The 18,140-nt window shown below is 37.6% G+C and overlaps 1 protein-coding gene across 1 annotated transcript; it reads left to right on the top strand.

Moving 5' to 3' along the window:
* Window positions 1-240: 240 nt before the first annotated feature.
* On the top strand, window positions 241-18,051 carry LOC113530674 (beta-1,4 N-acetylgalactosaminyltransferase 1). Its single transcript, XM_026920894.3, has 11 exons — window positions 241-1,714; window positions 2,602-2,819; window positions 5,126-5,293; window positions 6,517-6,623; window positions 8,752-8,789; window positions 9,033-9,213; window positions 9,504-9,605; window positions 9,705-9,892; window positions 14,190-14,330; window positions 15,413-15,650; window positions 15,783-18,051. Exons 2-11 carry the CDS (start codon window positions 2,608-2,610, stop codon window positions 15,992-15,994), a joined length of 1,587 nt encoding a protein of 528 aa, XP_026776695.3. The 5' UTR covers window positions 241-1,714; window positions 2,602-2,607; the 3' UTR covers window positions 15,995-18,051.
* The last annotated feature ends 89 nt before the right edge of the window (window positions 18,052-18,140 follow it).

Consider the following 18,140-nt stretch of genomic DNA (forward strand, 5'->3'; position numbering starts at 1 on the left):
CCCCAGTGAACAGAGTTGTTTAAACATCCTTGATGAATTCACTTAAAATCCAAAAAAACTTGGCTATGTCACAAGTATAAATGTCCTCTTTGTGGACTATTTTGTCTTAATTATATACTGTATTTGGTGGCGTTACTTTTTTCCTGATATGTAGGTTTAATATTAATAAAAGACCCTTAATGTTTTCTAGTTTTTCCAGTCAAATGCTACGGACATGGTGCATGGGTTTTAACATTTCCAAACATTTTGTTGCAGAAGTAATAAACACTGTACACTATTTAGGTAAACAGACCTCTATGGTCATTTGATGGTAACTTTCCATTAGTTTTTCGGTTGTTAAATTCAGCATAAAATGTAAGTATCGATGGCCTGGGCAACATATTCAAGTGTCTGATTTCAGCTAAAAAATACATTATCTGTGCAATGTGATCCTGCCTAGAGATAATAGCACATGCCCTACTATAAATCATCCTTAAGCACTTGTTTCTTGATAACACTGATATAATTATACACCTTATAGCCTTATAGCCTGTACACAAAGAAGCAAGCAGATGTGGAGAGGTTGACTGATATCACGAAGTTATGTTCAAGGGCATGCAAAACTGGGTCAAACAAAACATTCACACCATCTAGGCCCACTAGTTAGTGTTTGAGTTGAGTTCAAGGTGCATTCAGGGCTCTTTCATTAATAGCTAAAACTTCAAACTTCAACATTTTACTTTGAGATAAAACAGAAAACCTCACATCATATCAAATCTCTTGCAGCCAGAAAAAAAGATGCACTCTGCTCTTATAAGCTTAGTATTTTTTACGCAATTTAACAGCACCCAATTGCATAAGCTACAAGCACTGTGACAACAAACCCATGTGACACCTAACCCCATGCAAAACCATGTAACCATATTCTGTGTCCATTTTGGTGTACAAACCATGTTTTTCCTGTAGTTACTACCACTACTACTACTTCTAGAAACCTACATGTCAAAAGAAGTATATTTTAAGAGCGTTTCCTGCATGACATGACACTTAAGAATTAATGTCTGTGTTTTTGTGGGTAAGGTGTTCCTTCCTGCAGTCAGTGTCACCAGTCTGAGTAGAAAGTGGCTCTTTTGAAAACTATCTACTGAAGGTTTTTTGGGAAAAACGAAAATGGTTCTTCTTTGGCATATCGCTGTGAAATCCTCCTTCGTAGTTCCTCCTATTACTTTTATTTTTAGAATGTAGTTACAAAAGCTCATCTACATTATGGGAAGATCTCATAACGGAAATGTGTAAGAACAGAGAATAAGAACAGAACCTGCTACAGAGGAACAGTGTATGAAACATGGCATGATTTGAATCATCATGAGGTTATGTAGGGGATTGATTTATGGCACACTCAGTAGAACTGCATTTTAACTATAACCTTAGAAAATGTAGGTCTATGTGTTTTTAGGATTAAAAAAAAAAGATCCTAAAATACAATAAAGTTGAAAAAGTTCCCCAATGTGAATACTTGGCAACACGAAATATATAGCTTGCTTTTTTAATTATTCCGTTTCATTCGCATTCGGAATTTCGGTTGAAAAAGAAAAACGTTTTGGAACGGGATCTGGCAACCCTGAGAGGAGCCGCGCGCTTCACGCGCACTCGCACGCGCACTCATGATCACTCTCAGCTGAGCGATGCCGGGGAAGAGAAGAAAAGTCGGAATTAAACGGTTATAAACGTGAAGGTAAGAAGAGCTTGATGATTGGATTATTACTAGCCTAGTTCTTGTTTTGGTTGGTTAATATAGCTGTGTTTTTAGCTCTGATTTCCGTTTGAACATCCGCCGTATCGGTCGCGGGTTCGGGGTTAGTGCTCCAGCACACGTTCAGAATGAGCTACACGTTTCTTTCCTGCCGCCTTCTTTCACCAGCCTCTGTGGGTGGAACACTTTAAAACTGTAGTCAACTTATAGGGTTTTTTCACACATCATAGCGACATCTCAAGAAGGTTCCTTCCTCTTACCTACAAGCTTCATGTTAATATTTCATTTCATTCCTTGAAATCAACGAATAAAAAGATAACAAGCAATTAAAGCCTGAAGCAACATGCAACACAAACTTAATACACAATAGCTTTTACTTTATTTTATTTTATAATAATAAGTCTTTGGTATAAACTTTTACACATCAGTATTATGCTATTCAGGTTGAATGGCCTCCCACAGATAAAAGACTATAATGTAAGTTGTTAGATGTTAGATCTTCAGTGAGCTGTAACACTGAAGATCTAAAAAAAACTTTTGTTTTTTTAAAAAAACAGAATACTGGCCAGTTGTACAAACCACAACAGGTGTATGTTTGTCGAATTGCTCATCTAAAAATTCTGTACAGCAGTTAATGCGCAAGAGTTTTTCCTTTATAGATATGATATCTACAAAATGGCTTCCCACAGATCATGGACAGGCTGGTGAGGTGGTGTTAGGTGTATTAACACATAGTGAGTCTTAACACTGAAACTGGTTAACAGAACACTGGCCCATTGTACACACTACAACAGATTTATGTTTGTTGAGTCTATAATCTGAAAAGTCTGTACAGCATCCATATGCTACCTCATCTCTGTGATCTATAGGTCATCATGTGTGTGAGGAGGGTGAAGGTTTTGGTGGGTTTTGTGATACTAGGACTGTTATTAGCTGTTCTCTTTCTTCATCGGACCCCAAGTGCTCCAACTGTGACACACAGTCAAAAAAGACTAAACTCCACTATAGAGAAGCTTCTTGAACGTAATGAACAGTTGAAGAACAGTGACAACAGTATTCCCTACCACCTCAAAGAAACTACAGCACGGTGAGTAGACTCTATCACAGCACAAGAATTTCATTTAGTCAAAGAGAGAGGGTATCCTTGAAGTATTTACGAAACATGACTAAACCATAAACCATATTATTTATGCCTTGATTTTTTTTGACAATTTAATATATAAACGTGTGTGCGTGTTTTCCAGCAATATTGCATGCTAGGTGTGAGGCAATGCTAATTGTACCACTAACCCCCATAAACCAGCTTGGAGTAGATGACAGGGTGGAATTTGTGGATGTCTGTCAACCAGAAATGACATATGTTTACATATAATACATGCTTCCCCTGAACAGCATTTCGTAATTGATTTACCATGACTAATAAGGTAGTAAACTGATGCTTGTAGCATAGTAGGTCAGCATATTAACCACATTGTAGCTGCCGGCTTGTCTTCAGTGGATAATGTGCGTCAATGTGGTTTGAAAAAAAAAAGACTACCCAGTAAAGAAAAAATGCTTAATATTTAAATATCAAATGCTTCTAAATATGGAGGCCCTGTGAATAAGTTAGTAAACTGACACTTGCAGAATTAGCATTAACTGTGTTTCTCCACCACTGTTATGTGAGATGAGTATATAACAAGTTAATGGGTTGTTCACAGTTTTGCTGAATGTGGTTAATAGAGTTGCATAGACTGGCAACCTCCTTGTGTTATCTAGTCCTTCTTTTCCACTATCACCTCACTATTAAGACTTTGTTTATCTTAACACTGCAATACAGTGAGTATATTTTTATAGTTATAGTGACCGTATTGAAAAATACCCATGACGTCACGTCTTTAAAATGTTTTAAAATGCTTCTATGCTGCTAGTGGTGATTATGCCCTTCTCAGCACACACCCACTACACCATTTTGTTGTGTGTTGTATTTAATGTGCTGTGTTGTATTTATTATATCGTCCCATTGCTTGATTGCTTGTATTTATTGTCCTGTCTACTTTACTGTGTTTATTGTATTGTCTGTTGTGCACTGCCACTTTGTCACTTTGTCACCCTCAAATTTTGCACTACATGTTGTCGATTGTGTACACCGCTGTGTGACCCCTGTAATGTCGCACCAAGGCCTTGGAGAATGCTATTTTGTTCTACTGTATACTTGTATATGGCTAGAAAACTCTCTCTCTCACATTCTCTCTCTCTCTCTCTCTCTCTCTCTCAGGAGAGTTTTGTATGAAACAATGGCAGGTAAACATGGTTGGTCATTTGCAGCATCAGTGAAATTGGTTCTTCTTGTGTGAGAATGTTGTTTTCAGCTACATTTAGTGACAAAATTGCCAAGTCTGGCCTGTGAGTCTACCAGCTGATTTAGCAATTAATTATTCATTAATTATTAAATGACACAAACAGACCCATTTGGCTAAAGTAGTTTATTTAAAAATAAGTGTTCACACGCAACTGTGATGTCATCATTTTTGACAGATGCAACCTGTAGACTTATTAGCATTAATCATATACCAAAAAAAAATCAACTAATACTAACTGACCCAGTATAATTTGGTATTATATAACATATAAAAATAATACTATTCATTCAACTTTCAATCTCATGATAAATCATGATTTATTTTTTTCTTTCTTGAGTGCACCTTGAGAATTTTTTGCTTTATTTCTTTTTTAACAGCTTTAGGCTTGATTTCTTGATATGACAAGTTTCATAAAGATGCATAATAATAATAAAAGTTTTGTGACAAGATGGTTCCCTTTTTACGCAAAACAACACAGATCTTTTTCACGTTTTAATGTTGCTGCTGAAGACCTCCTCTTTTTCCTCTTTTTGTTTCTGTGTTCCGTGCAAGTTATTTCCTGTGTTACATTTCTCTCATTTGTGTGTGTGTGTGTGTGTGCGTGTATACCTTTGACCTAGCTGTTCTTTAACACATTTACTTTTAGGTATTATAAACATTATAAGCAGCATCTAGGTCCTTCAATTTGTGGAGTAACTCATTAAGTAAGGAGCATAAGCTGTCAGTATATGCTGATCCATTAACTCTTCTTCCATTCCAGTGCTGACTGAGTAAATATTTCGTATTAATGCTCCATCAGGTTTGTCAATTAAAACTGTACTTTGTCCCAATCTGGTGACATATGCAACTCTGTAGAGTTTCACCATGTTGTTGCATAGGGAACCATGTGATTTGTGTAAAAATGCACATGATTTAAGATGAAATCAGAAAATATCATTATTTATAAAGCTGTGTCGTTAACTCATCTAGTATGTTCTTTCTTTTGGCAATATCAGTTATGTTGTCTTTTTCTCCTACCACCACTTAAACATATTTATTTCATTTTACACAGCAAAAATGGATGTGTTTGTGAAGGAGACGCATGGCGTATTAATGTGCCCTTTAGTAACCTGTTGTTTCCGCACACTGGTGCTGAGGATTTGCACTCTGCATTCAGAGCCTCAGAGCTGGAGGAAGTAAAGAAGCGCCGACAGCATGAGTACAACAACCACCAGATGAGGTGAGGTGATAAATAGCAACCAGCAGCAAGCCTTGTTTGAAGTATTATTTTACCTACTACTCCAAGTGATTCATTCATGCACACAGGGAGGTTTTTCTACTGTGTGAAAACCCTTTACATGGTGACTTTTTCTACTACATAAAACTGCATCTTTTCCGGAACTGAAATATGTTTCTCTTTTACATGATCATTTTTTAGAACATTAATTAAACATTACTACAATATTTTGGGGAAATAGTTATGTTTTCTTAGTAGAGGTGTCAAAGTATCTTACAGACAGAAAGAAATTGATCAAATGTTTTGTCTTTGTAGCCTTTTATTTTCCCAGAATACAGCCACAGCAACATCAGATGGGTTTTCCCAGACTACCATACACGTTTATGTGTAAAAAAAACTTGAAAGGCTTTTGTGATTGGGTGGCTTAGGGAGACGCATAACTGGATGAACAGTCATGCTTTCATTTGGCTTACTATAGTCAATCAATTTGTTCTTTAACTTTAAATAACTCCTTAACTCCGTAACAACTTGCAAAACATTCTAATAGATTTTGTTTCAGAATTGTATAAGCCACCCAAAAAACACACACATCGTTGTACATAGTTCTAACCTTTTACTATATGGCTCAGTTCCTGCTAATGGCATAATTTCCTGCTAAATACTTTCCTTACATGTCAGAGCAGAAATGCTGGCATATGACTGTAACATCCAAGGCACATGCTGCTTTTACAACACATCAAAATGTGCTGCTGCTAACAGGAAGTTTTTTCAGAATAATGTCCGTTATTAAGCAACTACCTATGGTGGTTCCTGCATAGGATACATGAGTATGATTCATTAGTAGACTAGATTTTTGAGTGTACGAGTCAGATCTTGCCATACATTGTGGTCATTTGTTTACCAGACTAAAAGGCTTTGCATGTAGCCCAGTTCCAGGGTCAAGGGTTGAGGTTTCAAGCCTGAGCCTGTGTTACTGTCTGTCAGGAGTTTACTGGTAGGTCGACTGGCTACTCAAAATTGCACATAGATGTAAATCAGCATCCAAAATTTTGTCTGTCCCTGCTTTCTGCCCAGTGTTCCCAGGATAGGCTTCATACCACCCTGACCGGAATAAAGCTGTGACTGGAATGAATGAATGGTTGGATGTGTAATGGGTATTCATATTGTGAACAGTGTGCACTTAAATTTTGCTTACAAGTATGCTTGCTGGCTTTTTGTATTTGCAGATCACATACAGCAGCAAACCTTCTTATCGTTGCTGAGGCAAATACTCCTCTTCAGTACCCCACCCAGGGTGTAGTGGTCCGGCCTAAAAAGTCTACTTTAATTCTTGGTGAGCTATTGTTAGAAATATGTCTCTGAATAGGTAATGGTTGATATGTATAAATTTGTCCTTAGAACTATGTTTAAGGTGTTCACTTTTTGATGGTGCACAATATTCTGAGATCACAACTGATCACAACTGATCGTAATTGCTTCTTATACTCCAGCACTTCTGAATTCTCAAATCTGATTTTACTGAAGGTGTTGATTAATTTTCTATAACAGCAGCTCTGACAGTAGCGTTGGCTGTAATTTAAATCACAGGTTTATATTAATGCACTCATTCTAAATCATTAATGTTTCTATAGTAATAATTTATTCACAGGGATTTGTATGGCAGATGGTCCACATAATCTAAGGCTAATAATTAAATAAAAAAAAAACATGTTATTTAAGAAAGGAAAATTATACAATCATGGATATGGTGAAGCTTTCAGTACATTTATGACATTTAACATTTAACACTTACTTGTAATAGTAAGTCTACCGCCATAGGAAAGTTTTCAGAACAGAAGACTATACTTTCCTGTTTCTTAGTAACACAAGCAGCTGCTTTTTTGTCTTATTAACTTAAAGAAAGAAACAAGAAAGTGATAAGTTGGTGAGTGAATGATTGTTTATAGCGGCCATAACACAAGTGATAACAGGATATAACTTGTCTTGTGGATGTTCCACAAAATTAAATATAACTGTAACTCAGTTGTGACTTGTGGTTTTTATAAAAGAGGGGAAGCACAGGTTTCTGTGACTGAAGTATATATCTGTGTATGTTCAGTTTTTCTGTTGGTCTGGTCTCCTGTTTAATTCTCAGTCTCTCCTCATAAGTAGGAGCATCAAAAGACCTCCAAAATCAGGTTGACAAAATTAGAAGTGCCTGCCACGTTGCACTAAAAAGCATCTAAGCTAGCTAAATTTCACTGAAGAAGGTAGTGACCGCTAGCTGGATAGACCTATAAATAAACAAATCCAAAACAAACACCAATAATCAAACATAACTTTACACTTACAATTTCTTCACAATATTTATCAATTATAAAGATTATAATAGCAAGTTATACAAGTTGTGTAAAACTCTTATGGATTAGGCTACTGACCACTACTGCAGCTCCGAGAACTCTGAGAATGACTGGCGCTGATATTTTTAAGTTTGAGATGTCAGTCATGTTCATTACCTTTTCAGTGATTGCCAGTTGGTTACGAGGTTCAGGCCCTTTGAGAGATCTCCCAGTCATCATATCGAGAAGCCGTGTGTCTGGGGCAGGACAAAAGTAGTGCATTGTCCAGTAAACCATTTTTTTCTTATGCAAAAACCCCGGCCTGCACACTCATTGACACAAGAGAGAGAGAAACAAGCTGGTTGTCTAATGAGTGTTCATCTTTGCTCCCATTAAAACACAGTGTAACTGCATGTTCCTTGGGATCCCTGTGAGGTCGTGCATCAATACTGTTTAACAGCGAAGCTTCTACGAGCTTCAGTGGAGATTTTCACTCAGGCTGCGCAAGAGTTTTTAAATGAATGAACAGAGTGATATTGCAGTGAGATATTTGATAATTTGATACTGAGTTTCACCAAGAGTGATGAATAATATAGACACCTTTCTACATTTAATATAGAAATATTTTAATTGCTGCATTTTGCATAAAATTTTAGGGGAGGCCAGGCTTCCCATGTCTTATAAAAATTGCTGTTGTATAAGAGGAATAAAACACTTTGGGAGATGCTGTTTTTGCAAAACAATCAACTTTGGGGTGGTAAGAGTAACTAAGGGTAACTCCACTTTATGTTGGGCCACCTCATACCACATGTAGTTGATTATTCTCCTATAACAGCATGCCCCCATTGTGTTTTAATCCTCATTACATTCCAAATAACTTGGGCAGATGGAGATCTCTGTCTTTTCCCCGTGTGCTTATGCCAGTACACTGAAGAACTGATTGCAAGACAAGTGAAGGAAGTGAAGAAGTCATTGGTGTTGAGATGATCTCAAATTACATCTATTTATAGCTGCCTGCTTGCTTTTAAATGCATAGATAAGTGTGCTGTTTCTTTTCTTTTATTTATTTTTATTTTTTATTTATTTTTCAGCTTTCTTTGCAAATTCAGATTTCCGATAAATATTTGTTTTTCTTATACTAAGGGCTGGGTCTGAAACTTAAGTCACAGAGGGTTTATTCAGTAAGTTTTCCAATTGTTCTTCTTCTACTATTTTTACAATTGTTATGTGTTTGGTATATTTAGATTAGGCCATTCTGCATTTAAACATGATTATAATCAGGAACTCAGTTTAATCAATACAGGATTTTATGCATAGGATTTTATCCTATACAGTATACTAGCAAAACATTCCTTTGTATTTATCGTATTTATCGACTTTTCTATAGTAACGTTGACCTAAATCTACCTCTCTGTTTGTTGTAGGTAAATTTAACTGCAAGCATGGGCACGTTTGATGTAGCAGCCTTGGTGGAAAACGTCCACATAAACAGGGAAGGAACAATGCACATGAATCTCTCCAGCCCACTTCTATCTGCGCTTAACAGACAGCTGCAGTTTGTCACATATACAAATACAATTTTTCATCCCAATACTGCAGACATAGGTGAGCTGCCATAAAATGAACTGATTTGTTTTGGGGTTTTTTAAAACTGTTATCAAGGTCACTGATTAATGCATGAGATTGGATGATTTCTGATGTACAGATGGTGGAAAAAATAAGAATTTTTATTTCTGCTTGGAGTTCAACATTTCAGCAGTTCAGTTGATCTGGTTTTAACTTTAATGCCATTTTTATACGCAAAAAACCTTTTTTTTATTTTCTGTAGCTTTGTAGGGCTGTCTTTTATCAATGCCATTTCTTTGGATAACTAATCCTTTATTTTTATAAACCAGTGCAATTTGGGACTGATGGATTCCAAGCAGCCTTCACCATTAAAATCCAACATGAAATTACTCCTAAACTCTACGATCCTGGACCTACTGGACCTAAAGGAGGTAATTCACACAGGTTTTGAAACATAATGAAGCACATAAAATGTTTTCAAAATGAATAATATGTTTGTTTCATTACTTTTTACTTTCCTCCTCTTCTAGAATACAACATAGGTACGCTTGTCACCATTGCTACAAAAACATTTCTGCGTTATGACAAGCTTCAGGATTTGATTGACAGCATTCGACAGTTCTATCCAACAGTCACGATAGTTATAGCTGATGACAGCGAGCATCCTAAGCCTGTAACTGGTCCCTACATAGAGCACTACATCATGCCTTTCAAAAAGGTAAAGAGTTTCACTGGTCTATAATATAAGTATAAATAAAATGACTTTTAAAGGATTATCATAAAATAGATATGGATCAGCAGTGGATTTTATCTAATACTTTTAATTTTAAAATGTCTCCTCAACATAATGTCCCATGCCTAATTTCACCAACCTGAATGAGAGAGCAAATAAATTACAGAGACCTGATATTAAAAAACTGTATTTGAATAGTGTTGAATTACAGACTCAAATTACAAACACAGCATTTCATCTGTCTTGACAAAGGTGGAATAATTTATAAAACCACATAATTTAATTGCCAATTAGTCTCATTGCCTGCAATCATGAGAAATAGACAGCTGCCATGAGCATGCAATGTATCATGCACATTGAAAGTTATCCGCTGTAGCGGTCAGAAGCATAATTTGCAACAGTTAGATATACTAATTTAGAAAGTGTCAAGTTTAATGTTGTATATTCTTCTTGCTTAGTTAAGTGCTACAAGTTCCCTCCCAGTCTTATTTTCACTAACCCCACTCCTGACTAGGCTGCAGACATGTGCCTCAAACCAATCACACAGACCCAGAAGCTCTCATGCACAAGCCAGAGGCCGTACTTCCAGTAACCTCATCTACCCTCCTCTGTTCTCTCAGTCTCAAACAGTGGTGGTAGGTGGAACTGCCAGTCTGCTGTAAAGAAAGCTGATTTCATCTCAGCTTTAGCTTCCCATTACTCTCTTGACTTTTTGGCACTAACTGAGACTTGGATCTCTCCACAGAACTCAGCTACACCGACTGCCTTATCCTCTGCTTATGCTTTCTCTCACCCTCCCTATCCTGCCTAAAACCACCAGCCATCAATACTTCTCTCCCACTCGTAGAAACCTCCACTCTATCGCCCCGTCCTCCTTAGCTTCCTGCACCCTATCATCCCTTCCTGTCCCTGATTCCTTTTCCTCCCTACCATTGGAACTAGCCACTGACACTTTCCTCTCCTCACTTTCCTCATCCATGGACTTCCTCTGCCCTCTATCTTCTAAACCCAGGAAGATTTCCAGCCCTGCTCCTTGGCTATCAGATGTGTTACGCAGTAATTGGAGGGAATTAAGAACAGGAGAGAGAGAGTGGAAGAAATCACAAGTCGACACAGATCTTGCCTCTTACCGTGCTCTCCTGTCCAAATTTTCATCTGAAGTGACTTCTGCTAAGACTGCCTTCTACAAGGAAAAGCTGGAATCCACTGCACAAGATCCTCGCAAGCTCCAGAACATCGTTTCTTCGTCACATCGTTTCTTGCTTCTCCCTGACTGCTGAAGACTTTGTCATTTTTTATGATGAGAAAAAATCTGCCAGACATTCACTTCTACCCCTACTCCTACACTACACACTGAGGATTCTCATTCTCTGGCACAGTTTTCTAAACTAGCAACAGAAAAGATCCTGCAAATCATCTTATCCTGCAATCCTACCACCTGCCCATTGGATCCAATCCCTTCCACAATGCTCCAGACCATCTCTCAAGACCTCCTCCCCTTCATCACCACTATCATCAATGGCTCCATAACATCTGGTCATGTACCAACCTCATTCAAGACAGCAAGGGTTATTCCCATCCTGAAGAAACCCACTCTGGATCCCTCTGACAACAGCAACTACCGACCGGTATCACGTCTCTGTTTTCTTTCTAAAACCCTTGAACGAACCGTCTACAATCAACCGTCTTGCTATCTCTCACAGAACAACCTCCAAGATCCCAATCAGTCTGGCTTCAAACCAGCACACTCCACAGAGACTGCCCTTTTGGCCATCACTGAGAAGCTACATGCCGCTAGATCAGCCAAACTATCTTTAGTCCTCATCCTCCTTGATCTTTCAGCAGTGAACCACAAGGCTCTGTTGTCCACCCTCATGAGCATAGGAATTCATGATGCAGCATGGCAATGGTTTGCTTCCTACCTGGACGGTCGGTCATATCCACATCTGCTCCTCGCAGACTCTTCACTGGTGTCCCACAAGGCTCAGTACTTGGTCCTCTCCTGTTCTCCCTCTATACTCGATCTCTTGGTGCGGTCATATCCTCACATGGGTTTTCATACCACTGCTCTGCGGATGATACTCAACTCATCCTCTCCTTCCCTCCCTCAGACATTCATGTTTCTGCTCGGATATCAGCATGTCTGGCAGACATCTCATCATGGATGACAGCTCATCAGCTGAAACTCAATCCCAGTAAAACTGAACTGCTGTTCATCCCAGGTGATTCATCCCCATCTCAGGATCTTGCAATCTCCCTAGACAATTCTCTGATCTCGCCTTCGGTTACTGCACACAACCTTGGGGTAACCATGGACAATCAACTGTCCTTCTCTTCTCACATTGCTAATCTGACACGCTCATGTCGACTTCTCCTTTATAACAACAGAAGAATTCGTCCATTTCTTTCCACACAGGCCACACAGGTGCTTGTTCAGTCCCTTGTCATTTCAAGACTGGACTACTGCAACTCACTCCTGGCAGGTCTGCCTCTGAGCGCCATTTGCACGGCACCACGCTCCCTCCGATCCTCTAGCACTGCTTGACTGGTCTCACCATCTGTCAGGGTACAAGGAACGCATGCATCGAGACTCTTCTCTGTTCTGGAATGAACTTCCCCTAGATGTCCGAACAGCTGAGTCACTGGCAGTCTTCAAACAACGTCTAAAGACTTACCTCTTCCTAAAGTACTTAAGTTAGCACTTACATTTTTTTTTCTGATTTTGTATTTTCTTAGCGCTTGTCTCATACGTCCCCAACAGAGTTTTGGACTGATGGTATTCCTAGTTTGTGACCTAGTGAGCCAGTATCAGAATGTATTTTTGATAGACTTCAAAGCACTTTTGTAAGTCGCTCTGGATAAGGGCGTCTGCCAAAAGCCATAAATGTAAATGTAAATATAGTACACAATGCTGCAAAATAGTGGTATAATAAAGTGCATATCAGGTAGTTTGTGTAACTACGCATACAATAGAGATTGCATAGATTAGTCAACTAATAAATTCACTAGTCTCCACTGTGGGGATGTCAACTAGTCTTGGCAATCGAAAAAAAGTGACGCAGACAGTAAGGATGGTGTACTTTCTTTTTCTCATGACTGTATACTCAGATACCAGTTTATTTGGTTAACCTTTCTTGTACAAACACTCACTGGCTCTCTTGTATAAACACTCATTTTATCATGTACATTACCATGTAAGTATACAATTTCTGACTATAGCAGCACAATTCCTCAGCCAGCCTCTACTTCTGCCATCAAATGATATTTGGGCTGCTAAACATCCCTCTTTATTTGGTGGATTTACTGACAAAGTCAAAAAATGTAACTGCTAACCTGCATATTATAATGTTTAACAAATTCTGCTTGTGTTTTGCCATACACTCAGAAAAAAAATTGTAATATCTCCCCATTGTTGTGATAGCCTACTTTCTAACAAGCTGGCTATCAAACATCTAAAATGTCCTTTTTAGTAGCAGGCAGTTGTCTGTCCACCTCACAGGAACACTGGTTATTTAGCTAGCTAGCTGAGCTAACTCATAGCTCATGGCCACAGCCTGTGAACTGAACTGTGTTCCTTTTAATATTGCGTCAACATCAGATTTCACATTTTGTGTTCTTAAATAACCACCTTGCTAATTGAGTAATTCCAACTGGAACGCTAAGCTACTGCATTGCCCTTTAAACTGTGAATCAATTAGTTGTAATCTGTTTTAGGAATTGTAATATCTAAATGGATATAGCCAGCTTGTTAAAATGTAGGCTAGCCTGGCCTCCACAGACTGCAACGTTCATTTTTGGCAGCAGCTGCTAGCTACATGCTAACTCACAGCTAATTGCATCAGCACACAAACTGTGTTCATTAACACCTTGTTAACATTAAAATGAACTGATTTCAAATGACATTTTTGATTAACAGTTTATTAAGTTAAATTGGGCAGACTATTTCAAATGGTTGTGTTTTTAGTTTATTCATGCTAGTTCCTGATTAGCCTGTTTACCGTAGTTACTAGCCTCTTTTAGACTCTATCGGTCTAGGTCTCTTGTGCTTTTTATGGTTTTGGTGTAACATTAACTGCTTCCTTTCTGAACCTGGGCTTGTTACAAACATTGACTGTAGTGACACATGTTGGTCGATGACCTACATTTTAAAGCTCAATCAAGATTTAAGATTGATTGTTTAAAAAAGATAAGATTTTGACATACATTAAACCATTAAATATTTTTGACCAGGTTCAAACCTCACTGATGATCTTCATAACTAATATTTTAAACTTTACCACAGGGTTGGTTTGCTGGGCGTAATCTCGCTGTCTCTCAGGTGACCACTAAGTACGTGCTGTGGGTGGATGATGACTTCATCTTCACCTCTAACACAAAGTTGGAGAAAATGGTGGACGTGTTAGAGCACACCAGTTTAGACCTGGTAAGAGGAACACATTGACTTTTGCTTTGCCTTTTACTCTCTGGGCTATGTTGATAACCCAAGTCAGCTTAGTCTTGCTAAACAAACCTTTCTTGACTTGTTGCCAATTTGCTTACATTCTACATAAGCAAATTAGCAGCCTGAAAGCGAGCACTCATGTTCACACATCACTTCATTCAAAGCTTCTTTGCTGTTTTTTGGTCCCACTTGCTTTTCTTTCTTTCCACTGATGCTTGTTTGCCACACATCTGTGTTATATATCCTGTCATTGTGCTGCCTCATTACAGTAGGTTAAATCACTCATAAATATCAGTGAATCACTAAATATTTCATCAAAATGATTGCTCCATGTTGATAAATGCTACAGGTGTGGTTGCTGGTGGCACTGTTTGTAAAGTAGACACATAGTAAAATCACTTCCTGTTCACCTACGCACACGTCCACTGTCAAGAAAAAAATGAAGAAAATTTACATGCTGCATGCACACCCAGTGTTTCAAGCAGTATAGTGCATACTTACTTCAGTTCTTTCTGTCTCCCAGAGATCTTTGTATAATGCTACTGCTGCAAGATTTTGTTTCTGTCTTGCACTCAATTTAAACTATAATGTGCCTTTACAGCATCAGTTAATTGCATTTGTCATTTAATACACCTCCTCAAAGTTTTATTATATCATCTGCAAAACAGACAACATAAAACAGACACAAAACATTTCTTTTCCACCCCCTTCAGATAAATGTGATTGTCATTTAATGCCCATTATACGTCCATTATCAAAAATCTAATTCTGTATATGAGATTTCACGTGCTGCCATTGTTTGTTAACTAGGGTCGTTCTTACAGTTTAATGAATGTCCTATTATACAGTTAGTAATTATAATGCTGACTTAATTGCAGTGCAGTTGAAATTCTTTTAATTTGGCAGAACATAAGTAGGATCATTTGCAGGTTTGCTAAATGCCATCATGTCTCACAAATGCTATGAATCAAAACATCAAAATGGAATACGCTGCTTACGAACAAGAGCAAGTATGCTTGAGACCCTACAAGACGTCAAAACAAAATGTTTGTCTACACACACAGGTAGGAGGGGCAGTCAGGGAGGTGACAGGATACACTGCAACCTACCGCCATACAATTTCGACAGAAAAAGGTGAAGAAGATGGAGACTGTTTACATATAAGAAGGGGCTTCTATCATGGTCTCGAAGGCTTTCCTAATTGTGTGGTCACGGATGCCGTCATTAACTTCTTCATGGCGCGTACCGACAAGGTGCGGCAAGTGGGCTTTGACCCTCGCCTGGCACGGGTCGCACACCTAGGTAAGCATTTTCATGTCAAATTAAAAAGTCTGTCACATTTAGCGATTATTATCTACAATATCTGATGTGATGCTGTTGATTAAGTGACTGGAAAAGTTTCACTTTAATATTCCCTAATATCTCCCTCTCTAGAGTTTTTTATTGATGGCCTTGGTGTTCTTCAAGTAGGTTCCTGTAATGATGTTGTAATCAACCATGCATCAAAGATAAAAGGAATGTTGCCATGGGGACAATCAGAAACTGATAAAGCCTATTCTACGTTCCGTTATGGCAACTACTCGAGCAACCAAAATGAACTTTTTTACTTCAAGAACCACTTCAAATGCCTAACTAGTAATGGTTAACTATTCAATGTGCCATGCCTACTTAGACTTAATCATGCCTGATTGTGCTATGCCTACTTAGACTTTCTCTTTAGACTTTTCTTAAGACATCACATTATATGCAAATTTGAGGACCAAACATGACCATGTGAATAAATAAATAAGTAAATAACCCCTACACCATATAGTCTGAAGGAAAGTTTGTCTGCAGATTTTAATTTTCATGTGTCAGTATGAGCTTGTTTTTTTTCTGTGGCACGTTAATGAAAGACCACAAATTTAAGCACTTGAGGAAAACCTTTGGAACTGGTAAGATTTTGTAACTGTACATAAAAATGAATGTTTTTGATATTTCTTACCCTAGGATTATGACTTTTTTTAAGGATTTTACTTTTTTTACAAATTTTATATGATCTGTGTTGGATCTTGAGCTTAGATTATTGTCTGTGCAGTGTTTCACACGTTCTCCCCGTATTTCTGAGTCTCCTGTGGGTTCTCCGGTTTGTTCAAAATCATGCAGCTGGGTGGATTTGTTATGCTAAATTGTGCCTAGGTGTGAATGAGTCTGGATGTCTGCGTGCACCCAATGCTACCGGGCTCCGGATAGCCACCCTGACCAGGATAAAGCAGTTGAACATAAATGAAGGAATGTTAGTTCTTGGAGACCCATTTTACAATACATGGTGTAGTGATGTTCAACATCAGCCACTGGATGGTAGTAATGGACCAGAATAGAGTTTTTTTTTCTGTTCTGTTTGTGCTATATTTTGTTGTTGTCAATGTTTTTTAATGTACACTTCAACTGTCCAATTTAAGAAACATATATTTCTATATGTTTTGTTAAATTTTCATGTCTCCTTGGCATAACTGAGAAATAATTATTGGATTTTGTCCCACTGTTGGCTAAAAATGAACTACGTCTTATGTCAGTTACATAGTCTAATTAAAAGAAGATAAATACTTGAAATTAGAATAGAATAAATTGAAAAATACATGTAATTACATTAGTTACTTTTTTCAATGAATTAATTAAGCAATATTTAATATCTATTATATCCCATCTTACTGATTGTGTAAATGGTTTCAGAATGGTTATAATTAAGAAAACATTGATTATGTGTGGTTTCTTGCAGTAGTTCTACTCATCCCCTACTAACTGTTAATAGTGGGTGGTGACATAGCATTTTCCTAAATCTGGCACATGGCCTAAACAATGCCTATGTCCTTGTGTCTCACCCATCATGAAGTATTTCATCTAATGTTAATATAAAGTTAAAAGTTCACTTTTAAAAAAAAACATTCTTCATGGGATCATTAGTAAAGATGGTTATTATATAGAAGTAATATTATCCATCTATTACACACATTATACATAATAAAAAAAATAAATAATTTAAAAAAATAATAATTTTGTGGTATTTTGTGGCAACACTGTACCGTGAAAATAGGCCTGCTGAATAAATACCTATTATCACTGCTGTGGTACACATGGCGTTATGGAATAGCTGAAGTTTGGAAGAAAGGCCATTTCCTGAAGCTCCACTTTATTTGTGTTTCTTTAACCATTTCTGTGTTGATCTGGAAGTCTATCTGACTGTTAAAAGTTCTATCTATGACCTGAACCACTTGGCAGATGCAATCACAATTTGGGCTGAAATATGTTGCAACTTGCCAAAATTCATGATGCCATCAATCTCCGTAAGAGCCCCTGAATCAGCTGTACAATTCTAAAACTGAAATCTTTAAGCTCTTTTTTTCTCTTCTTCACCATCTTCACATCTGCAGTGTGGAGTGACAGTGTGCGCATGTGTCCATTTCTTGTGTCCAATTTCAGACGTGGAACTTTTTGTTATTGTGTTTAGTGATATTTTTATGATTATGTATTAAAGAAAAAAATCTATTACCTGATTTGTACAGGTCAACAACCAGCTGTCTATTTTGTATCGGAAGTTATTTATTAATTTTCGTTTTTTTTCAAGTTTTTTTTTTCTCAATGGTAATGGATGTCTAAAGGATTTTACATGTGTGCAACCTCATTTATACCCCAGGGAAACAAGCAACAAGCAAGCAACAGAGCTCTTTGGGACTGAGAGCACATGAAAAATAATATATAAAATGCTTTTTATGAATGACCTATTTTTCATTTATTTAAATTATTCCTTAATTC

The sequence above is a fragment of the Pangasianodon hypophthalmus genome, chromosome 16, assembly GCF_027358585.1.
Source record: "Pangasianodon hypophthalmus isolate fPanHyp1 chromosome 16, fPanHyp1.pri, whole genome shotgun sequence".
Classification (NCBI taxonomy): Eukaryota; Metazoa; Chordata; class Actinopteri; order Siluriformes; family Pangasiidae; genus Pangasianodon; species Pangasianodon hypophthalmus.